At 37.4% G+C, this 26,186-nt stretch overlaps 1 protein-coding gene across 1 annotated transcript in view; it reads left to right on the forward strand.

Moving 5' to 3' along the window:
• Positions 1–26,186, forward strand: part of LOC145691876 (retinol-binding protein pinta-like) — a 54,402-nt gene that overhangs the window by 18,169 nt on the left and 10,047 nt on the right. The window contains exons 2-4 of the mRNA XM_081767186.1: positions 3,632–3,791; positions 10,177–10,336; positions 11,887–12,136. Coding sequence (XP_081623312.1) covers positions 3,641–3,791; positions 10,177–10,336; positions 11,887–12,136 — 561 coding nt within the window. The 5' untranslated portion in view covers positions 3,632–3,640. The remainder of the gene's footprint in view (positions 1–3,631; positions 3,792–10,176; positions 10,337–11,886; positions 12,137–26,186) is intronic.

The raw sequence follows: 26,186 nt of genomic DNA on the forward strand, positions 1-26,186 counted from the left end.
CATGGCGCCCGAGCGTATTAAGGCAAGCTCACCTCCCGCCCGTGTTCACCGTTACCCAGATTCCTGGGATTGGCTCCCACAAGCTACCGAATCCCACGATATGACCACAGCCCGGCAGAGTCCAACCCAATCCGGGGCCCCAGGCAACGCCCGAGGGGGCTTGTTCAGTCCCGGCCCTGCGTACCTCTATCGTTCAACTGGCTACCGCCTTGTCGTGTAGAAGTACCACGCACACGTCGAGATACTCCCGTATCTCATCTCGGACCCAATGGTACGTGTTCAGTCACCATTTGGGTTTGGTGCCAGCCGATGTCCCACAGAACTTCCTCCCATTAGCAAGATCAGAACCGTTACCCAGATTCCTGGGATTGGTCCCTCCCCCACCTCCGGTTGGTCCTCCCGCAGGCTGGAATCCGACACTCCCCCTCCCCCGGTAGGGTCGTCCGAACAATACGGGACTTCCTCTAATTACGGTAGAGGTACACCGTACATTACCAGAGCCAATGACTGATGTAGACCGTTTGCTCAAGGCAGACATTTTCATTAGGGACCCGTGTCTCCCCAAGCCCCGAGGAGCTATGTCTCCCCTGGTAGGCTCGCCCAAACAATACGGGGCTACCTATCTTTAGCGTGTTTAGGTACCACGTACACGTTGTAGCAAAGCTACTTGTCCGAATCCCAATGGTACGTGTAGGCCACCATTAGAAGGGACACCCACACCCTTCCTTCGGTAGGGTCGTCCAAACAATACGGGACTACCTCTTCTTACGAGAGAGGTGAACCGTACATTACCAGACCCAATGGCTGATGTAGTCTGTCTACCTTTAAAGACAATGGCCATTTGGGAGCGGGGTCTCCCCTGGTAGGGTCGTGGCCCCTGCACCCAGTAGAATGCAGAAGACCTGGGACGAAGAAGCACACTTCCTCAGCGCTCCTGAGGTACGAGTATGCGTTAGGATACAAGTATCCCATCCCGGACCCAAGAGAACGCATTACACTCTCTTTGAGGGCAGTACCTACATCATCCTCCCGGTAGGGCGTTGAATCAGCCCACCCAGGGCACACCAACTACCCACTCTTTTTAGCGTGTTGGGGTACCACGCAGCCTTATCTCCCGGACCCAAGGGCACGGCTTAGTTGCCCATTTCGGGGGATACCCGAAGGCTCACCCCCGCCGGTAGGTATGGCAACCGAAGCTACCTACCCCACTGAGGACGTGATGGGGTCACACGTACTCTCCCGGATCCAATGGCACGAGTTAGTCGCCGTGCAGAAATCATTGGACAGCACCTCCATCAACTTGGGTTCACTACAAGTTGGGTCCCCATGATTTGACTTCGGGTCAGAAGACAATGTGAGCAGACACCTGTGTTTCTTTCCTGTCTCGTCTGAGGAAAGAGCCATTTGTGGATAAAGTTTCGGCATGTGATAAGAAGTGGGTCCTGTACGAAATTCCACGGCGCCATTCTCATTGATTAGCATCCCATGAACCGGTTACAAAACAACCGAACATAGCACTGCACATAAGAAGTTCTGCTGTGTTTCTGGTGGACAGCTCGCATCATTGTACATCGGAAACTGCTACCAGTTAGTTAGAGCATCAATGCAACTTTGTACTGACACCAGTTGAACCATGTTCAAGAAAAACTCAACACTCTGGAGTCAGCACTTCTGAAGGGGTCCTCCTGTTAGAGGACAACGCTAAGCCTCACGTGGCTAGGATGACCCGAGACACCGTTCTATGCCTTGGATGTGAAACACGATTCCATTCGCCACACTCCCCGGCCACTGCACAGTAAGATTATAACTTGTTCCGTTCCTTGGACAATCTCCTTAAAGGACTTCAGTTCAAATCCGTAGTAGAGGTTCAAAATGCCCTTGATACCTTCTTCCTTTCTACCCACCAAGTTCTACCGCGATGGAATCCATGGTCTTCCAGAACATTGGTAGAAGGAAGTCAATGCTGTTCGGGACTATTTTTGATGTTCCAGGTATGTCTTAGGTGACGCTGGGTGAAAAAGCGACAGAACTTTCTTGATTACCTTTATAGAACAAGAATCCTCTGTGTTCTGTCCGCTCCATATATGCCGATACGTAAGTTAATTTTTTGCTCACAAAGTTATTTCTTTTTCAACGTTTTCATATTTCTGGCTTTGATTTTACAGTTCCATTCATTTTTTGCGAAATCCTACATTAATTAGACCACATTAACTTTTTTCAACTATATTAATTTTTATAGATTGGAACGCACCTTTAGATGAGCTCCGAAGATAACCCTAAATCAGGGAAATTCGGTTAATAAAACGCATTTTTCGTTGTCGGAAAGTGCGTCTAGATAAGCAAGGTTTTGGATCGAATATTGGCATTGTTAAAGTAAATATTTATGGGTACTAACTATTCAGAACAATAGGTTAACCTTGTATCTGTGAAGTAGTAATACTTTATAAAAAGTAACAAAAAAAAAGCAATTACAAACATAGGAAAACAAGAATGTTCGAATATTTAGTGTAACCTTTCTGTACGTAACTAGAATCTAAATAACTTCTGACTTTGATATGTTTTAAAGTACCTATATTAACATAGTCTTCAGTAAAATGAATTAGCAATGCGGGATTATAAGTCGATATATTCAAACATTTTCAGTATCGTTTTTATCAATCGTTATGCTTTGATTCAATTGTCAAATTCTTGTTTCGATAATTCGTTGAACACTGTATAATATGATAATGATCTTTTCTAGAAGTCTTTAGAGATTCGTCAATGATGAACATAGCGTATTGAAAACGCATTGATCATATCTTGTTCGGGCTACCAGTCATTCTGCTCTGAACTACGAACAGCGCTGCCCTGGCTTATTAATCAGTTCCGACTAAAAGAAAAAAAAGGAAAGATTGTAACTAAAGTTATACCAAAAAGCTTTTTTATAATAAAAAGAAAATACATTTCCATACTAAGATAGCTACTTTATTCTAATTTTCCCCTTTATTCTCCGTTTCAATTTGGAAAGTACAGAAGCAGTTTCTTCTGTTACTGGAATGTGATTTCCGTGCATTTTTTTCTTTTTTGATAAAGGAAGAAACAAAGTAACACATTAAAACACTAGCTAGATAGCAAATAGTTTTGCTATAATTAGCTTCTATGTTTGCCACAATTCTCACGGAAGTTAATATATTAATGCATTTGTAAGATTCTAACGTAACTTTTGCTTCAACAATTTTGTTACTTTCGGTCGGTTTTAGATCGTTGCTTCAATATGTAGGCCTATATCCTTACTATGAACCCAGTGAATTCTTAATAGCGTTAATAATGAAGCCAAAGAGTTAGTTGGCGAAACTGTAAAACGTGTTGAATTTTAATGAGAAAAAATATAGTTTTGCTCAGCAAGTGGTACCGAAGCTTACAAACGAAGATAAGATATGCATTTCACAACTGGATTATTATATTGCTTTATATATCTATATCTATATCTATATCTATATCTATATCTATATCTATATCTATATCTATATCTATATCTATATCTATTTGTTTTCAAATATTTCTAAACCTATATTTAAACACTGACAACTAGATGTAATTCTCGGAAGAGAGTAATATAACTAAACTTTTGTCACATGCTTTTATTACTTAGGGAACCAACATGAGAGAAACAATGTATTTTGAACCTCTAAAAAGCGAACAAGAATCATTTGTGTTGAAGGAGTTGGAAGAAGATTGTAGACAAGTGCTAAAAGACGTTGCGTACATAAGACAATGGCTAAGAAAGCAACCGCACCTGCCACAGGACATAGGTAATTATTGAAAGTAAATAGTACTTACTATTTGTCAAATCAATAAATATTTTTATATCAATCATTTTATATTATTACAGTAGAGCGTCGATTATCCGAACGTCGGTCAAACGAACGACCGCTTAACCGAACTGTGTACTCGCTCGCACCTGTTACTCTCCCACCCTACCGTCCATCATCCCCCTCACTCCCAAACCAAGTTTCCCACAATAGTCGCCCCACTGAGCCACCGCTGGCGGAACATTGCTTCTAATGGGGCCTTCATAAGGCGCTGCTGAACGGCCAAGCCGCCAGTCGCTGTGTTTCAACAATCAGCACACTTCTGTCGGTTTGGCACTGGCTGTAGAAGTAGCGGCAGTATCAAAGCTGTTCATAGCAACAGCTGCACCAGCTTAGAGTTGAGGCGTGCCGCTCCGCGCATGGCAAATAAACATGTACAGTTCGATTATCCGAACAAACCAGTTTTCCGAACACCCATGTCCCCCAATTACTTCGGATAATCGACGCTCTACTGTATATAGATTTAGGGAAACATATAATGTTTTTTTTTTTTTTTTTTTTTTTGCATACCGTAAAAATATTAATGGCACTGTCTACATTTCTTTCCCCTTCTATTTAACATTTGCAGACATCATTTAAAACGTCCCTGATATAACTCAAATATTGCTGAAATATTTAAGAACAGTTTCTAAAATAATGAAATTAAATTTTCTTTCACTTTTGTCAGAGACAATGGGGAATTAAAAATTTTCTGTTTTAATTTTAAGTTGGATCACTAGGTGTTCTCTATGCTAAACACTGCTTATATAGTGCGGCGTTGCCAAGTACTGTTGAGTGTTTACTGGTGCCAGATAATAAGGGAAGTAAGAATGGAACTCTGCTTGGATACTTACTGGAGAAATTAGTTTTCGACCCTTACCGCAATTCACAGCTAAGTTTCACTTCTCAAACTGCAACGCTAGAATCAAGGAATTAAACGTACAAATTTGGCAAGAACGCATTATGGGGTTCTGCGCAAGCTTCTTCTCAAAGTCTATTTCCTTAAATGTAATATTTAAATAAAGTGTGAAACATAACACGAAAAACGGTCAAACAATATATCCAATTCGTAATAAGATCGTTACTTTAAAGTACTTTACACATTCAAATAGACATTTTATAAAATTGAGCACTTCTAGTAAGTTCTAAGAGCAAGTGTCATCTTGTGTGCTCATTGTAAAACAAATCAAATACTTTCTTTTATTTGTTACCTTTTTCGATATCAGGAGACACAACCAAATGAATCAGTGTCTTATGTTGTAGCTGAAACATAACTCTATCTTATAATTCAATATTTATAATATGTAACGTTTGATTGCGGAGTAGTTAAGGGAATGACCTAAAAATATATACTGACTTCCGGGTGGTGATCCACCTTAATGGAGTAAGTTTTATCCGTGATTATACTTTTCAATGTTATTTATAAAATTGTAAATCTTATTGTATTTTATCAAGCATTAATGTAAAAGTATTAATCAGCTTCATAATTCAAGTATAGTGTATATGAAAATACTCGGATACTTTCAAAAATATTTGCTATTGGACTACTTTACTTGCATGTGTCATATGAATTCTCATAAAAGATATGAAAGATATTTATCTATTCAATATGAGTCTATCACAAACATTATTAATCATTAGTGAATAGGGACTGCAGTAACTCAGTAGTAAAGCGTTCACAGCGGACACATAGGGTACCTCGAAATGTACTTTTTGGTAGACAAGCACTGTGTGCGTGCTTTATTGGGAGTTCTCTGCTTTCTTTCACTTCCGTTATTCCACTATTATAATCCATCTCATAATTAGTATCTCCCTTATCCTGTGTAATCGCATGGTGTTAAAAGTAGTAATTGAAACGATTATGTGCCTATTTATGCATACTACGCAGATTAGATTATCAGATTAATTCAAAGTCAAATAGATAGACTTTAAATCACACTTCTAATGTTCTAAATGTTATTGTTATATGACCACCAACGAATACATTTTAACTGTTAATGATACTTGTCTCGAAAAGTATCGTATTTACGTAACTAAATACATGAAATGAATAACAAACGTTTTGTATCTTTTCCTCAGATTACTACTTTCTAATTACTGTTTTTACTTTTATAATATTTTAAGAATCTATTTATTATATATTCCTGAATTACTTAATGTATATCCTCAGTCAAGTCCTCAAATAATTTAGTTTTACAGGCACTGTAGTTAAACTAGATAATTTTATAATTTAGTTTGATTGTAATTTACTTCAAATTGATCTTGTTCATATTTGTTAATGTTACTATCAAAGTGTTCATGCTAAAGCACTTATAATTCTCCTTGTAATTAAAATTAACATAGGCATATGAGGAAAAAAGAAGCATTTGGGTAAACAAATATCTGTGTTATCACTGTATTGAGATTGGTGATAATAATTAGAAATAACATAAGTAAAAGTCTAATAGTCACCGCAAGAAACAATCTATATCACTAGGAAGTACTTTCGAAGAACATCGTCTTTATATTCAGCCTAGGCACAATTTAAAAACGATTTAAACCATAGGAAAGAAATTATGGATAGGTAAAAATGCTTAAAGAGAATTTTAAAAATATGCGAAACAAAAATCTTCTTGTCACTTGAAATAGACATATGTTAATAGTAATTCACTTATCATTGTTCACTGTTGTTTACTGTTTTTCTCTTTTCATTACCTTCCAGATGGTAGAAATGAGTAGTGAAAACATTGCTCCAAGTGGCATTTATGTCACCTTTATCTGAATTGAGTGTCGGTTTCTCCTTATGAATGTAATAAGCTTCTTTAAGTTTCCGTTCAGTTGCTGTTTTCGCTTCTTCGATCAAACATGATTTAGCAATGTTGTGGTTATTTTCTTGAGATGTGATGCTAATCAAGGTAACTGTTGTAAGCTACGAGATTTGGGTGTGTGAATATGCTTAGCGATTCTGGTACAAATATTCCTTTTTCTTTGGCTTATATATATTTAACTATCCATGATTTCTTTCCTATGGTTAAAATCATTTTCGAAGTGTCCCTAGGCTGAAGATGAAGATGATGTTCTCCAAAAGTACTTCCTAAAGATGTGGTTTGTTACTTGCGGTGACTATTAGACTTTTACTTAGTTATTTCTAAATATCACTATTGTTTCTTTATATACTTCCTGCTTATTTTCAGATTATTAGCATTTAGGTTCAATATTTGTTCAGCATCTTTGAAATTAGCTTCTGCATGTCTCAGTAGTTTTATAGTCCACCAAAACACGAATTCCGTAAGGTAAGTTCTTATAATGTGTAAAACTATAAAACGAAAGTTTATGTGCCACATCCATACATGATGTGCGTAATTGAAACCTAAGTAGTGACTCCAACATGCTCAGAATATGGCAAAGATTTTTCCAGCAAGAAAGGATTAAACGTACACAACGCAAGGAAACACGCCACACAGGAAACGCACCTTCAATTAAATTCCCCAAATTTCCAAGATTTCGTAACAGAGCTTACAACACTGAAATCCAACATATGGATAATAAAAAGAATCCTGAGAGGGGAGCAAGAAATGGAATAGCAAACAAACTCGCACATATAATAAATGAATGTCTTTTTAATAATGATTTTTCTTCCTGAAAAAATGTATTCGTTTTCTCTTTTTATAATTTACGACTTCCCGAAAATCGCAGTTCGGAGTCAGTTATCAACATTATCAACCACAATTTAAAAGAGATCTGATTCATGGAATGTCCTCCAGTTTCTGACAAGAAACACAACCAGATTTAACAAGTAGAATAATATTTAAAAAATCTGACTTTGATACAAGAGACAAATTGAAGTTACTAGCATCAGATGACAGTTTAGCTCCTTCCAACGAAGAAACATACCGCATACCCGCAACTAAACATCCAACTCCTTCCAGGGTCCTTAACAATGCCAAATCCTCCAGAAGAACTAGACCTTTGCATCAGAGTAATGGAAGATACGGTTCTGAAAGCAATTCATAACTTTTTCAATGATTCTGCTTCAGGAATAGATGGATTGTCACCTCAACACTTAAAAGATCTAACATCGAAATCGGCAGGTAATTCAACGTGGATCTTACTCAGTTCAATAACGAAATAGGTAAACCTTATTTTAAATGGAAAAGTAAATCAGGATATAGGTAATTCTCTCTTTGATGGCAACCTGTGTGCCCTGTGGAAGAAATATGTGTAAGGCTGATAGCAGTTGGATGTGTGTTCAGAAGATTGGCTTAAAAAATAGCTGTATCATCAGTCTATAATCACTGCACAAATAATTTGTAACCACATCAGCTTGGTTTTGCGACAAAGGAAGGGAGTAAAACAATCATACATGCTACCCGTGCATTCATTAAATCACACCAAACTCTAACAATATAATCCTCAAAATAAATTATAAAAACGCATTTAACGCTGTAGAAAGATACTCTACGTTAAAAGAAGTGCAACGAGTTATAACCTAGCAACGAGTTATACCCCAGTTATTCCTTATTTTTTTTAGGCAAAGTTATGCTAATCCGTCCATGCTATTTTTCGGAGTAGAACAATTTCATCACATGTCGGATGTCAATAGGGTGATCCTGCAGGAAGGGTGCTATTTAGTTTAGCTATTCACACTATAATTAGTACGTTTCGTTCAGAACTAAATGTGTTTTATCTTCAAGATGATATTTTAGGTGGACCACCACAGTCATGCACGACTTAAATGTTTTACTTATCAAAACAAGTAAGATAAGATTACAAATAAATCCATTAACATGTGAGCTATTTTTTACGTCGGAAACACCAGCTACCATCATCGAAGCTCAATTTCAGGTTGTGCTACCTGGAATACGAACAAAACCAGCTCATGAGATATCATTATTGGGAGCATCACTACAGGAAGATGGATAAGATGGAATAGGAAGATTCCTCATCCAACAAAGGAATTAGAGATATGGAGAAGCATTTACAACACAATTCCGGATGCAAAGGAGTAACAAAGGAAATGGGATGAAATTGCAATCAATAAGATAACTGAAAACGATTTAATTTCGCAACACGATTTTGATTCAGCTCGCCTCAAAGCACCACGAAGAAAGAGTCCGGAGCATGGTTGCAAGCCACACCTTCAAAAAACATTGGAATATTTTTAGCAACAAATATTTTTCAGATATGTCTAGCCTTACGGCTAGGACTTAATATTTGCCATGAATTCACATGTGCGTGTCAAAGTCGAATGGATAAGAAAGGCCTACACGCATTAAGCTGCATCAAAAGTGGAGGGAGAATTTCACGCTATACTGAATTAAACCAAATAATAAAAAGAACCCTTACCAGTATAAACTGTCCTAACATTTTACCGCCAACGAGAATGTGTCGGAATGATAATAAGCGGCCAGATGGAATTACCTTGACACCTTCGAAAAGTACGGGTATGGGATGTAACATGTGTAGATACTTTTGCCCCATCTTACTTAACGTCAACTAGTGAAGAAGCGGGAAGAGCAGCAGAGATAGCGTGTATGCGGAAACATTCTAAGTATTCAAAACTTAAAGAAGATCACATTTGCATTGCGTTTGACACGTAAACAATGGGTGTTTTTAGCATAGAAGCCAGAATGTATTTGAATGAATTAGGATCAAATTTAATTAACAAATCAGGACATCCTAGGAGAGATTATTTTCTGACACAAAGGGTAAGCCTAGCCATACAACGAGGCAACGCAATCAGCATGTTAAACCCCTTCCTATCTTCACCCAACCTGGATTTTTTTTACCTAAAGTAAACATTTTTTGAATATTAACAATTACTACTCGAAAGACATACAGTATCAAATGATACTTTTGTTCGTTAGGGTATGATTGTGATTATGGCAAAATCTAAGTAGAAAGGAATGAAACACTTATTAATCATTATGTGTTACCCTTCGTTTATTACAATTGTCGGTGTATATAGTAGCACATTTATGTTTAATTTTTACTGTTTGCTGTTTTAATATGTACGAAACATATTCTGAAGTACACGTTTGTCTTATATTTTAGTGAGTGATCTCAAAATTTACGCTACAGTTAATGAAAACATTATCAAGCTTATGGCAAAGTAGCTAATGAACAATATTGTCTAATTTTGTAGTTTTATTCTCCAAATTAGTAGTAGCAAAAAGTTAAGACTTAATTAACTTTGTCTCCATATTGCCTAGAATCTACAATTGTAAATTTTATTAAAAATTTTCACTTGCATTGCAAGGAGTTATTCCAATAACTAAAATTAGCACTCTTCATAACATAACCCTTAAGATACTTCATCAGAACAAAGGATTTCTGTATATTTTAAATAAATGCTGATTTATTTCAGAGAATAACGTGATACTGTTTTATCTAAGACAATGCAAATACAGACTGGAGAAAGTAAAAAATAAGCTAGACACGAACTGTTTGGTACGAGGGATATGTCCAGATTGGTTTGACAATACATTTCTTCTTGAACCCAAAATGAACGACATTTTAAAGAAGAGGTAAATATTTTATGAAAGAAGTTTCTAGTACTTTCTAGTAATAAGATTTGTTTATATTATATAAGTTATTTTGTTACATGTTATGATATCTTGACAAAATATAGAAATTTAGATTTAAATGCCAAGAAAGTAGGAGAGGCACTATACTGCTTCTCCAAGCGTTGTAAGCAGTTTTGAAGTGACTGGGAAATGGTAATCAGCAGGAACTTCATGTTCTTCATAATGCCTTCCAGACACTCAAATCAAATAAATTTCTGGCATTTTAACTTGACATATAATAATATGCCTTAAATTTCCGCCGTGCATGGTCATATGATCACAGAAAATATTGATTTGAATAATACCGTCTACCTGGCACGGTTTGAATTGTTTTTTTATTATTATTATTGTATTGCATTTCGTTCAAGCCATTTGAACAAAACTATCACTATTTTCCGACTTCAATGAGAAACTATATGAAAAATGTTCATTTTACATTCAATTAGTGTCAGCATTGGCAGGATGACAAACGTAAGTGAACGTCACAAACCCAGTGATCCCATCTCAAAACTACCCTGGAAATACAGAATTATTCATATAATGTAAAGAAAAACCTTGGTAACTCGAATTGCTATGGAAATATTTAACAACACCTTACACATATCTTGGCTATTTGCTCTTGGACCGAATATTCCAGACACCAGTGAGACTGTTCTCATGAAAACAGCTTTAGGCAGTTCATTACCTAGTAAACCGTTCCTTAGTTAAAAACAACGGCCTTTGTGTCTGAATTTTACCCAGTGATATAAAATCTTCACTTGGCAGACTGACTGAAAGTATTTTTACCTGGCAAGACCACTAAAATAATTTCATCAATCCTATGAGATCTATTTGACTATAAAAAGGTCGAATAAAATATCCAGTTTGCTTGTCTCAACTTGGTATTATGTTTTTTAATTGCGAACAATGTACATCATATTAAAGGACAGTAGGAAGTCAATAATATCTGGAATAGACATCACAGATGAGCCAAGCTTTCGTAACTTTCAAATTAGCACTTTTTTTAAGTACGAAGCCTCATAATCATATGCTTTATGCTAGGATCACCAGCGTTCATTGGCCTATTGAATAATACATGAAATGTTCATGACATAGACGTCTATATGCATATGGCACCCAGTGATAGACGAAGTGTGCATAAAATAATGTATGCACATGGTGCCCAAAGTGTTAAATAATGATGTTTATTCACACCATGACAGCTGGAATCCTACTTAATTCAAAATGTTCTAATACAGGAAACTGACAGACACACAAAGTTGGAAACACGATTCTTATACTATCGCTTTCTCAATGAAGTTGCTGCAATAGTTATACAACTATATAAGAATTAATTTACTATCCGTTGTATTATTATTGTTTATTACATTTTATCTTACCAATTTTATGTAATACACTTAGTCAAATGTAATTACTATCTTCATTGTAAGAATTCAGTATTGTATATAAACTAATTTTTGCTGATCAGTTGGTAAATAGATATCGTCACACTTAGTTTTTCTTCTTTTCAGTATTGCATTTCCTTTAAAAACACTAACACCAGAAGGTATTATAGTTGGGATATTTAGGGCGTCAAAAGATATATCAGAGTTTGACCCTGAAATGTACGCCAGAAGATGTATACTAGGTATGGACTTGGTATCCAAAATGGGGCCACCATGCACAGGATTTGTTCTTGTGTTTGACGGAACAGGATTTACAGTTTCTCATTCATTGAGAGCCACATTTCCTTTCATAAAGAAATTTATAACATGTTGCTTGGTAAGTATAAAAAACAATGTACATATATATTATTAATTTTTACTATTCCACTGCTGGGAGAATGTATCTGCAACCATTTTACACGACCATCTTCTTTAGCAATTCTTTCCCTGTTACTTGGAAGATCTTCCTACTATCGTCACACACTACCTTGTATAGGAAGATTTCTTAGGATGTTTTCATACCTTAATATGAAGTCAGTAGTTGTTTTCTTTCTTTGTGATGCATGCCCGACCCTATACCATTTGAAAGCTTTATTTCCACGATAACATCCATTATCGCTGTCAACTTTCATGTATTCTTGTCCGTATTCAACTATCTTCACAAATGATTTGTAGCATACATCTTTACATACTCGGTTATGTAGTATGAAAATTGTGAACGTTTGATTTCCTTGGTATCTTCATTTCAAACTCATACGTCAAAACAGGCAGTCAATGAAAGTTGGCGCTTTAACTGCGTTGCAATTTTACAATTCAATATGCTATTTTGTTTGAATCCAATCCAGCTTAGCTTAATATGGCCGTTTATTTCTACATCAATATTGTCTATATGTATATCTTCTGTTCTAGACAGCTGTTAGTTTTCAGTTCTAATTCTTTCTTTTCAAATTCAATCCTAGATTTTCTGGCGACTTTGTTAGACATTACATTTGAAACGTTACATTCTTGATCTTTAACACACTGACTACCACATCAGAAAAAAAAAAACATTTTTCCTGAAAGCAACGGTGTTTTATTAGGAAAATTGAGTATGAACTTCGAAAACTAAATACCCTTTCTACTTCAACAAAAAGTTATATTTATTGTTGCATGTCCATGAGTGGCGTAAGTACAATGGAGCTAGTGGAGCAATTGCTCCAGGGCCTTCAGGAAAAGGGCACAAGGACGAAAAAAGAGTACAGAAAACTGTTCCTTATGTAAAAAAGAAAAAAAAAACGTTTGAAAACATTTCGAAATGGACTCTATCACTATTAGCAGTTAATTGGCAACAGCCGATACCTGAGCGGATTCAGTAATTTATGAAGAGGAGACGCAGATCTGAAAAATAAACTTGAGACAATTTTCGATATTTGGTTTGCTAACTAAATTGTGGACTGCAGTGCTTTACAATACGTATTTATCTCCGCCCTTCGGGAGGCCGCATTGAGGAAAGCCATGTTGTTCAACACGAGAGAATCGAAGATAATCATAAACTGGAAACGCACACATTATTTTCAATGAGTGAAGAACGCATTCAAAATCTTCCTTTTGAGAGAAATTTTAAAACTTTCTTTTCCCACAGCCTTTCAACAAGCGCTACATTAGGGATTAATTTATATATTTTACTCCTTATGGATGGGCGCGCAAGCCCCGCACCCCCTTTCTGGATCCCTACTGGGTGATATCCGAACAATCGTTACTGCAATGTTTGTCTAGCTAGGTGCCTAGTGAAAGTTTTGCATATTGTGTCATTGTAATTAACGCGCCGCGCCCCTCTGGGGTTCCACCCCACCCGGGAATAAAACGAAAGTTGGGCCTGTTTGAAACCTAGATGACACTTATAAAACTATCTTGTACTCCCTACTCATATTAAGAATTATAAACAAAGATATCATTCTACCTTTGAACTATAAAAGTAGCAGTTTGGATTAAGTACAGTAAACGATTTCTAATTTAATTTCCTATGAACATAATTCATATCAAGTATGTAGTAATACTTAGGAAAAACATAAGTAAAAACTTGAGGTTTGTTAATAAAAATAACTTCGTATACTGTTAGTATATATATAACCTAGCAGCTGAAATGTGTGAGGCAAGGGGCAGGTACGAGTAAATTGATGATCGATGGATCGAGGGTGCAGTAAAATTAGTTACGTCACCAGAGCCGTAGCTAGAGATTTCGGTGCCCGGGGCGATGAAGAATTCGGCGCCCCTTACACTCACCACGCCAAGCTTTTCCTTTTTTCTTTCTTTCCTTATTTTTTACTTACAACAAAAAATTCAGTGTAGCAGCTATTTTTATAATACACTGAATTTTTATTAAGCTGCTTGGCTGCAACAGCCAAAACCGATCATTATATATTCTTTTACAAATAAGAGATGTTTCCAAGTGGCATATATTGGACTTTTTGTTAAACTTGATAAAACTGCCTTTGGTTGTATACAAATCCACTTAAATGACAGTTCCGGAAATTGACAATACAACTATTTGTAACGTGTCATACTATTGATAAGAAATGAAATTTCAATACATTAAAAACTATGTGCTTTTAAAATGTTCCAAATGGGTGAGGGCATTAATTTCCACTAATAATTGAAGACTGCCGGGTATAAACAGTATAAGTCGAAAAACACGGGTTTTCAGGAGGCCACGTTTTATTTTATCAAGCATAAGTATAAATCACTTATACTATCAATACCAAGACGCGAATATACAACACAAGTTTACAATTGATTTACAACAAATTAACCAGAGGAGGAGCATGACACATAGATCTATAATTTTGACTTCTCTCAGTTTGGCCAATTTCTGTCTTATACTGTTTCTTCCGCGCAGTCTACAATTGTAAACGTTTGTAATTTTATTGTGCATGTGGTCATACAAATAGCATTTTAATTTCGATTCTTTTAATATCAGCAATTAAACAGGTAGAATTTGTTAATGATGGACTTTCTTTTAATACTCTTAGGGTTCGGTTATGTGATTCTATTGTTTTAAATTTACATGCCCCAACTGAAGATAAGGATGACGATATAAAAGACACTTTTAAGAAGAAGTATCACGGGTATACAACCAAGTCCCATTATATGATATGAAAATTTTATTAGAAGATTTCGATGCGAAGGTAGGGCGACAATATATTTTTAAACCGGTTATAGGGAAAGAAAATCTGCATAAGGAAAGTACTGACAACGGGGTTAGTTTCGTAAACTTTGGAACATCCAAAAACTTTATCTTGTAGAGTACAAAATTCCAACATTGCGACGTTCATAAATACACATGGAAGTCGCCAGATGGAAGGAAACACAATCAAACTGATCATATTTTAGTAGATAGAAGACAGTCTAGCATAATTGATATTCGCTCGTTCAGAGGACACGACTCTGACACTGATCACTATCTGGTAGCAGCGATACAAAGAGAGAGATTATCGTTGAATAAAGAGAATATTCAGCATCTGAAAACGGAGAGGTTTAGTTTAAAGAAATTAGAGGGGAACCAGGGGAGAGGGAAATACCTGACTGAATTGTAATAAATCGGATTCGGTAGAAAAATGTGATTAATTTAGCAAATTCATCATCATCATAACGCTGAACAGATATTTTAGGCTTTAGCCGTTTTCGATTTTGAAAACGTTTCTGTGTACACTATAAGTCATTACTCGACACCTTGTATATCATATTGTTATTAACGAATAGTATATAATAACTTTTTAACTAATAAGTGAAAACATGTGTCTCTTATTGAAATTTTTTGTTTGCAAGCGGAGCGAGCAAGAAAATTTTTAACAAGTGTATTTCTTTGCAAACCGACAACAATATTGATTTAACAGGGTGCTAATTCTTTTAGGGGCGTCGCATCGTTTACTATTTTCCGACTCCTTTTCTTCTTGATCGTTCGGCACCCCGTTGCTATCACGCCCAGAGCAACCGTCCCACTCGCCCCCTAGCTACGGTTCTGTACGCCACCGCAGCCAAGGTCAGTTTTCACCCAAAGGGTCAACCATCAGATTACATAAATGCCACAGCATAGTAATGTGAGTCACCTGCGCACCATGCGGCTCCCACGGTAAAGAGTCAGTTATATTTTTTCTCGAGGTCTTGGGCATAAAACTGGCATGAATTAAATTCAATGCATATATTATTAGTGTATTAAAATAAGATCATTTGTCATATGATGCAGTTTTTTTTGTACTTTTACCACGAAACGTATAGTAGTGTCAAATTTAATGTTCACATGTGTACAGGAAGTAGTAGATATTAAATTGTCTAAGTGCTGTTACATTATTTAGTTTTTCATTTTCCCCATAAATTCCCAGTATAAAAGAGATAATCTCAAGTATTCAGATTGTCTCCTTTACTTCCACTAAAAATCCCACATGCGTGCCACATTTCAAGTTTCCATATTCACAGGAAATACCTAATAGGCTTTGAATCATTGTTGTAAGTGGCGTAAAAATACGTACTTTTTCCTCCTTAGACAAAGATTTTATTTTAGTTCCCGACTTTTCCCTCTCCTTAGCCTATACCACAAATTATGCATTTGTGTCAATTTTCCAACTGTCGTGTCTACAGGAAGCATTCTATAGGTTTTCAATCAAGTAACGTAACTGTAATTATATTTTGTCTTTGTCCCTAATATTCTCCCTTGGATGAAGACATTTGCAATTGTCAGAATTTTTTTCCTTATTTTCTCATTAACCCTATCATAGTTCTAAATTTCAATTTTCCACCACTTCTAGAAGCATCTACTAGATTCTAGGTTTGATTCTACTGACTTAACTATATAATTTTTCATTGCTTCCTAATTTTCCTTCTTGAAACAGGAAAATTCCAATTTTCAGACTCGAATGTCCTCTTTTTTTGTATTATAAATCCCCCATTATATAACTTATAACATTCTATCTTAAGAAAGTGCCCTATAAACTTTGAATCAAATGATATAACTACGTAAAGTTAAGTCTCGCATCTTAATTTTCCTTCTTAGATAGGGAATACTGCAGTTTTCGTTTTTATACTTTATTTGTGTTAGAAATATTACGTTTGTGCCAAGTTTTAAGTTCCCATTTTCACTGGATGTATCCTATGGCATTTGAATCAATAACTTTCCCCGTTGAAGGAGTACATTTCTAGTTTTCGGAACTTTTTTCCTTTACTAGTATCACAAATCCTATAATTATGCCAAATTTTAAATTTGCACGTCTAGAGTAAGTACCCCACATTATTTGATGAGTGAGTGAGATCCTAAATTTGAGGTATCTTTTGAGTATATCATGAACTTCCATCTCATAAACAGTTGGAGATAGAAATTAAAATTTTACAATGGTTATGGCCTGGTCCAGATTAGTGACGCTGTTAATTTTCGGATCACTACCTTCCTGGAAAATAAAATGAATGTTCTAAGAGCAAGTGACGTAATTTTGGGTGGAGGAAATTTCTACCTTTCGGGTTTTTTTTTTTTTTAAGTCACAAATCTTACATTTGCCCCAAATCTCAAATTTCTATTTCTAGAGAAATCACCCAATAGGTTTTGATTCATGTGACGTAAGATTGATCTTGTCCCTTAATTTCTTTTCTTGATGGGGAAATTTACACTTTTCGTAACTTGTCTTTTACTTGTATTATAAGTCCTACATTTGTGCCAAATTTCAAGTTTCCACATATACAGGAAGTACCACGTAGGTCTTCATGAGTGAGTGAGTGGGTGCCAATATTTGAGATGTTTTCTCTTCTGAGGGCTTTATGAACATCTATCTTGTAAACACGTGGAGGTAAAGTATTGAAATTTTATAAAGATAATGGACTAGTAACGGTAAGTGTACCCAGAGCTCCTTCGTGGCTAAGCGGTTAGCGTAGGCGCCTTTGGCGTGGGAGACTCGGGTTCGATTCCCAACAGGAGCTCATGTGGTTTGGATTCCACGTTAATCAGTAGGTCCCGTCTCACATAGCCTCGCTGTTAAAAGAGACGTTAAACTCAAAATCAACTCATTGTTTAGTGATACAACCAATCTTTGTTGAATTATTGTCATACCGGGAAGAGAATGTATGGATGTTTGAAAATGCCTGATTTGCTCCGTGTAATATACACACTGCGCTATCCGGCCAGAGAACTTAGTTTGTGCACTGATGTTGCTTTGATACTGATACATATCAATTTAATGATGATATGTGAAGTTGGAAAAACGTCTGATGTCTGCATTGGCAACGGTTAGGCAGTGACTGAAGTGCCAAGTTGATTGTGGTGATATGTTAGGGCATTATGTGAGAAGAAATAGAACGCAGAGCAAAATGCGTTTTCTGACTTAGGAAGAGGGCAAATAGTTGACGATCGACTAGTTTAACGAAAGTGTAAAATGTGTTAGGTGTGCCGCGAGTTACAGCTTTCAACGTGATGATGGCCTACAGAACTAACGGCAAAACCGCATCGGCGAAGATAAACTGATATTGGAAATACATTCTAAGTGACAGGTTCTACCGAAAACTACAGTAGTTTGCTTCTCAGATACGTTGTGCGACTGAAGTATAAGTAAGCAAGAAAGTCGAGTAGCACATTGCACAGGAACGAAACCGTTAATAAAGTACCAGAAATCTTCAGCATAATGCCAATGGTGGTGCGAATAAGCAAGATGGATCGCTACTGATGACTGTAAACATGTATTATGATCGGACGAGTTGTCCTTAACCTTATTTAAAGCCCGGGATGTGTTCAAGTTCTATCGAATGTCTACCAAAGTGTACGATTCTCTGTGTCTCTACTCAATGGTGGCAGCTCTGTAATACTGTAGGCCGAAACATCCTGGTTTACAGTTATTCCTATCAGGTGCTTATTGCTCACATCACTGCTGCCAATAATTGTTGCCATTTAGGAAATGATTTGTATCCTGTTTCATAGACATTGTTTCCGGCAACGACATCATATTCCAAGCCGTTAATATGCTTATTTAGATAGATGGACTTATTGCAGTGTAGCTTGAGAAACATCGTACGGAAGTACTTCCCCGGACTTGCCTTATCTTTGGACGTGAACATAGTTGGACATCTATAGTTCGGTTTGGAAATCCGAGTTCGATGCAGATTTACGCCTCCATCCTCTATCATGAAACCATTTGTACATTGCACGATAACACTTACATTCAGACTTCAATGACTCGAGGACAAAAGAAGGCCTAACTACATAATCGATAAATTACACTTTTACAGGCATTTAGGTTAAATTAATAAGTATATATACAGGGTTTGTATGATAAGTAATGAGACCAGGTCAGGAAACATTGTTTTATTGATCTGATCTGTACAGGGACTTAAAAGCTTTCGAAGTACTCTCCTCTTGCGTCGATGCACTTCTGCAATCAATGTTTCCACGCTGCAAACGCCCCCTGGAAGTCAGCAGCCGGCATGTCCTTTAGAAATGTGGTCACGGCTGCTTGGATGGCTGTGACGTCTGCAAAACGGGTTCCTTTCAAGCGTGGCTTCAGCTTCGGGAAGAGGAAGAAGTCGGCCGGGCTCACATCTGGGCTGTAGGGTGGTTGTGGAAGGACTTCCACCCCAATCCGGGTCAAAAAGGAGGTCACTAAGAAGGCGGTGTGGGCAGGGGCATTGTCGTGATGCAACTTCCACCGGCTAGCGATCGCCGGTCTTTTCCGCTTGACGCTCCTGTGCAGTCTCTCAAGGACTTGTTTGTAGAAGGCGGCGTTGACGGCTTGTCCTTGGGGTACAAACTCCTTGTGGACCACCCCCACATTGTCAAAAAAAAAAACAATCAACATTGTTTTCACCTTTGACTTCGACATTCTGGCCTTCTTGGGGCGCGGGGACGCAGGAGTGTGCCACTCCGCGCTTTGACGTTTCGTTTCAGGGTCGTACTGGAACACCCACGACTCGTCACCTGTTATGACGTCATCTTCAAAGTTAGGGTCACTGTTCATGAGGTTCAACAGTTCCTGACAACAATCAACACGTCGTTGCTTTTGTTCGTCAGTCAACACTCGCGGCACCAGTTTCGCACAGATTTTTCTCATTCCCAATTGTTCCGTCACAATCTTGTGCACTGTTGTGTGGTTCATATCGAGTTCATCAGCAATCAATCTCAACGATAATCGACGGTCTGAGTTCAGGAGATCCCTCACTTTTGCCACAGTTTCGTCCGTAGTCACTGTTGTCGGGCGTCCAGCCCTCTCCAGATCCTCAACGCTTTCCCGGCCGTTCCGAAACGCACTGTGCCAACGAAACACCTGGGCTTTGGATAGGGCTTCCTCTTTGTAGGCCTCCGTGATGAGAGAAAGCGTCTGAGTAGCCGTTTTCCCCAGGCGAACGCAAAATTTGATCGCATAACGCTGTTCGATGGAACCCTCCATGTTTGTTGATTTTCCGCCGTGACAAGAATGTTCACAAGGGCTTTGTCCAAGGCTTGTCCGCGCTCCACTAAGGCTCGGAGCCAACTGACGCGCGGTGCGTTGCTTTGCTCGGACCCCCCCCTACATCCTCCATCACCGACAAACCCGCTCCAGCGACACGCGCGCCGCGGCGCGGCGAGTCTCATTACTTATCATACAGACCTTGTATATATATATATATATATATATATATATATATATACCAAAGTAAATCAATTGACTGATTCATTTATCAACAGATCTCCGAGCCGATCACGTATAGAATCTTGAACAAATAGTCTCCTTGGACTCTTGTTCGTAGATGGATATTTTATGAAATGCGATCCCTATGGAGGCCGGAAATTTAAGTGATTCCTGTATTCACCACATCTCGCAAACTAGTAGGCTTAGAATCTTGAAATATTGCATACATGAACTACAAACAAATATATATATATATATATATATATATATATATATATATATATATATATGGAGAGAGAGAGAGCTCTAACGCAATTACTTCAAAATATCTTGTTGCTTCATTTATTTTCGAAACTCTTAACCCTCGGATGCATGTCGCTTTTTTTCTACACTTTTACATATGTGGGGTCAATTTGACCCCACGCAATATTTGGTTGATAATAATATAACATAGTATGCATGTTAGGTTAATTAGATTACGTTAGGTTTGGTTAAGTTAGGTAATGCGGAGGTATGTTAAGTTTGTTTAGATTAGGTTACATTAGGCAAGGTATATAGTTCAGGTTATCGCGTTTTATTCATTAATATAAGGAATAAACCAATTACAAATATTGTTCAGATATTTTAACTGTTTTCCTCTTCCTCGCTTTCCGAATAGTTAAAAATAGTTCACTCTTCTTCATATTAATATGAGTAACAGTTCACTTACACTTATCCGAGCTGCAATTCAGCACCATAATCTTACTTGAAACAAAAGATTTCTTGAGCAAGGAAAACAACACTAAATATGAAGAAAGTACCCATGTTTTGGCTTTGTCACATCAATACACATCACTGACATTCAGAACACACTACTAACACACTACTGTGAAATTTGCACACATACTTCTCACATCTGCTGCAACGCTGTGATGTCTTCCTGTCCTCTTCCCTTGTACAGATCTGACATCTTACTCTCTTGTTCGAAGATGTAGGAGCCAATGCCTTTGTTTCCCTCTCTACACCGCAGAGTTTCATCGCATCAATCACTGGTTTCTTTAGGTTCAAACTGTGGCACCTCAGCCTGATGTGAGGAAGAATCAGTTCGTTCGCCAACTCAGTTAGAAAGACACGGCGCTTGTGACTGATCCCTGAATGATAATCCGGATGTTGTGATAAGTAGCATGTGTATGCATTGAGAGCGCCTACGTTGATTACATTATAAAAGAGGGCCATTGGCCAGCGACGCGTCTGTCTCCTACAGGTGTATGTTTGAACCAATTTGTCCATGGCGTCAACTCCACTCTTTGTTTGGTTGTAAAATTTTATGATTTCTGGCTTCTTCTTGGAATCTTCCTCATCCACGCCTGTGTCATGATGCATGGTGCTGAGTAGAATGACGTTCTTATTCTTTTTCGGTACGTAGCTTACTAGGGTAACATCTTTATTGAAGACGAATTGTGATGTGCTAGGCTGTCTTGACTTAACATTGACCAGCGCAGGTGGAATTTCACGTCTGTTTTTCTTTATTGTACCAACAATAGTTACATTTTGTACCAACAGTTCCTTAGCTAAATCATAACTTGTGAAAAACTGATCAGTTGTGATATTACTGCCGGAGTTCCGCAGCGTGTAGCACAATGTCTTCACGACGTTGCTGGCGAGGTTAGTTTGAACTGGTTCCCCTGGCTGTCGTCCCAAGTACACTAAACCGTCTTTTGCGTAAAAGTTCTCAGCATCACACAACCAGAAGATCTTAATGCCGTATTTACCTGGTTTACTTGGCATATACTGCACAAACTTGCATCTCCCACGGAAAGGCACTAACTGTTCATCAATCGTGAGGAAAACTCCGGGAACCATAACTTTTCGACAATTTTCTATGAAAAGTGTCCAGATATATCGAAATGCAGCCATGTGATCAGTTTCCAGACGCAAAGCGCGGGTTCGCTTGTCATCGAACCGGAGCAGTCTTCTGATATCTTCGAAACGATTCACGCCAAAAGTTGCTTTGTATTTCGGATTAGCGAATTTGTTGAGAAAAAGTTCGCGAATAGGAACATCCCAACTTCTCTCAGTACCTGCGATAAGAAGGATGCCAATAAAAGCCTGAAGCTCTTCTAATGTTAGGTCAGTCCACTTTTTCACTGATTTCACTGCCACTCTTCTTCCTTCTAAATTCGTGCACTGCACAATTTCCTCCAAAATGTTACGGGAAATGAACAAATCAAAGGCATCTTTGGGTGACGTCAAGACAAAGCCCCGCGGGAGACCTTGTACATTCCTTACGATGTTGTGCCTAGCAGTCTGGTGAACACCGGGTGGTTTGCTTTTCCACTCAATTCCATTCTTCGAAATCATACCGAAAGAAGCTTGCTCATCCCTTGCATCTTCTTCTTCTTCTTCATCATCATCACCACCATTATCCATTTCAAAATCACTGTCTTCCCTCGGAATGTTTTCCTCCTCTGAAACTCCATCATCTTCCTCAAAACTGTCCAAGTTGCTGGCAACACCATTATCATCCTCCTCCGTAAGCAGTTCGTTTATTTCATTTAGAGACAATCCTCTTTTTGTCATTACTGTCTATGGCACTTTCAGTCTAATAAACAGGATTTTATAAAATCACGTAAAAGCAATAAGCATGCATTTGTTCAAACCTAAAATGCGGCGTTCTTTCACACACGGTGTGCAATTGTTTCTGCAACACAAACAAACATGAGAGCGGAGCACTGTAGAAATGTCGTCCGACTATACACGCGGTCTGTCAACAACAACTGATTGCAGTGTTGTCAGGTTACAGTGGAAAAAAATATTTTCAAATAAGATAAAACAACCTTTTATTCGCGACAAATTTTTACTATACTTGCAGCAATATGCGAATTTATGGAAATTTTACAAGAGCATAAGTTTATTCCCAGAGAAAATAAGATCTCGAAATCAAAACTTATAAAAAATATCCAGTTTTACAAAAAGATTCATCATCATCCCTCGATAATTCGAATGATGATGATTGTTGTTCTGCCCTAAGGCAGGTCTTTGACCCGAAGGTCCCTGGGCAAGATGAGCCCATGGTGGTTTTTCATTGCCTTCCATGGGATGATGATGACGTCCTAAGGACGGGACCTACAGTTTAACGTGGGATCCGAATCACATGTGTCCCCACCGGGAATCGAACCCGGGACCCCTTGATTACAAGGCGGTGAGAGTAACCACTTATCCACCGCGGAATACTGATTTTAAAAGATTTTCTCTACTTTGGGTATAGCTGAACATTATATCCAGGCCAAACTTTTTATTTTGAACGTTTCTAAACTATTTTGAAACTGGGGTCAAATTGACCCCACATATGTAATAGATGGGTAATGATAAAAAATGGTAAAAAAAATAAATAATAATAACTTGCAAAACAAATGTGTTTACATTCTTTTGTAGTTGAAGCATCCTGCTTAGATGTCACAGAACATCAGGATTTTTCAGTGAGATTTCCTTGTAATACTAGGAAATAAAAGCATGTTGGGGTCAAAATGACCCCACACATGCATCCGAGGGTTAAACTTAGTCAAATCGACTTCTGTGGTCAAAGACTAGGATCAACCATTACTTAATATAGGGATAAGGAGGTACATGCATATTTAATAGCATAGAAAAAGTTATCAATATAAAATATGTATAACAAGCACTGTGAAAATATATTTTTAATGTGTCATGCATTAAAATGTATTTTCTATAACCAGCAGCGGCAATTAATATCTGTTCAATACTTTGCACTATCTAGCCCTACTTCTCAAGAGTATATGGTGCTTTAAGTTTCAAGAACCACAGAAAACATTTGCTTCATCGTTGCGATCATTTTGAAACTGACAATTTATAAGCAAAAAAAAAAAAAAATCCTTACATACCTGATTGCTTATTAGACAACACTACGGCAGTTGATGCAACTCGAAAAATAATGTTCAGAATGTGCTCAAATATGTTAAACTTTTTTAGTCACTAGAAAGAAAATTCGAGACAATGCTTAATAATTATAATGTCAACATGCGAAAATATGTTCTACCTTCAAGCCAACTGTCTTGGAGTAGAGGTAATTTCTTTGTAATTCTCAACCAAATCATCTTCACATGAAGAAATAGCATGAAAGATAAATTAGTTTTCCTACTATGTTTAAGTATTATGACGATATGACATTTCTAAATAAAGGTTATCTGCAATAGTTGGTTTTAGTTTAGCTTCCCTTTCAGCAGCGAGGCTGTATGAGATATGGACCTACTGATTAACGTGGAATCCGAACTACATGAGCTCTCGCCGGGAATCGAACCCGGGTCTTCCACGCTAAATAAGCGTACGCTGACCGCTTAGCCACGACTGAGCTCAAAGTTTATCTAAAATATTAACACACAACATGTAGGCTTTTACTCTAATGTGCGGGCGATTTAGACTCCAATGGTATTTTAAAAGTGGAACATTTTAAGATTCAAATTACGTTTTGCCATAAAAACAATGAATATTTGAAAATTAAGCAATCTAACTACAAATGGCTTGTGATAAAACACGATGATGCAATTTCAAAATTGGCGGCTTGGACAGGACAGAAAAATTACCAAGAAGTCGATCGTTTCTTACATTTAAAGTTACAGCTCAGCTGATTGCATTACAGTTGTACTTAATCTGAAAATTTATCATTACTAAGAAAATGTATCTTCAATGGTTGCATCAATTAAATATAGAGTTATTACCAGGACAGATTACCATTTAGTATTGTCTATCTTTGTTAAAACAGAACAGTGTCAACAATATATAAGTTATTAGTATTAAATTTCTGCTGTAACAACCGTCTAATAGAAAATAAAAGAATCTTTTATGTTGACTTTAGGATGCTAATTTGTTTTGAATATACATTTACTTGAGTTATATGATAGAAAATGAAATGAAATCTTTGAGTTTTACGTCCCACGGTTATGGCGGTTAGGCTAAAGGAAACGGTGATGATGAGTAATGAATGAAATTGTGGAATGAAGAAAGTGGTAGGAAACGGGAGAACCCCGAGAAAACCCACGCACGCGGTGTTTGTCCACCACAAAGTTCACTTAGTGGGGCCTGGGATCGATCCCGGGACCCCAAGCACCAGAGGTGAACGCTCTACCACTGAGCCACAGTTACTGTATATGATAGAGTCTCAGGAGTTATATAGACGGGGCTCCTGAGCATGATTGAAAACACCACGAATGTATCAAGCGCTGCCCATACTATCATGAATGAAATTCCTAGGCTAATGATAGATATGGATAACTATCATCGATACCAGAATGCCAAGTGTCAGTACGTTATGGAGAATTCGAACATATGTAGGATTTCGTCGATTATCTCCATCTTCAGAAACAGGGTCTCCAAAAGAAATTGCTCTTAACACTGAATATCATCTTCCTCTGTATGTATATTACACTTTTCGACGATGATCGGCCAACTAACATTACAAATTTCATACTAGGACTTTAGAATGCCTACTAAATTTTAAAAAAAATACTTTATTCAAAAAGCATGTAACAAACCAATTTAAATACGTATTAATTACTAAGAAGAGAAATACGTACCATGTTCAAAAGAAACATGAACTGGAGACGTTAATAAGGTTTTCGATTTTATGATTTGAATCTTTTTGTTTTTCTTCTTTTGCTTGTTTTCTTGTTTATTTATACAAAGTTCCTAATCTTATTATGAAATAAAATTGCATCTTTAAGATTAGATACTTGTACTGTAGGGAGTTAAAATAACTCAGAGAAGCTTACAATGCAT

Source organism: Thermobia domestica, chromosome 8 (genome assembly GCF_964235325.1).
Source record: "Thermobia domestica chromosome 8, izTheDome1.hap1.1, whole genome shotgun sequence".
Taxonomy (NCBI): Eukaryota; Metazoa; Arthropoda; class Insecta; order Zygentoma; family Lepismatidae; genus Thermobia; species Thermobia domestica.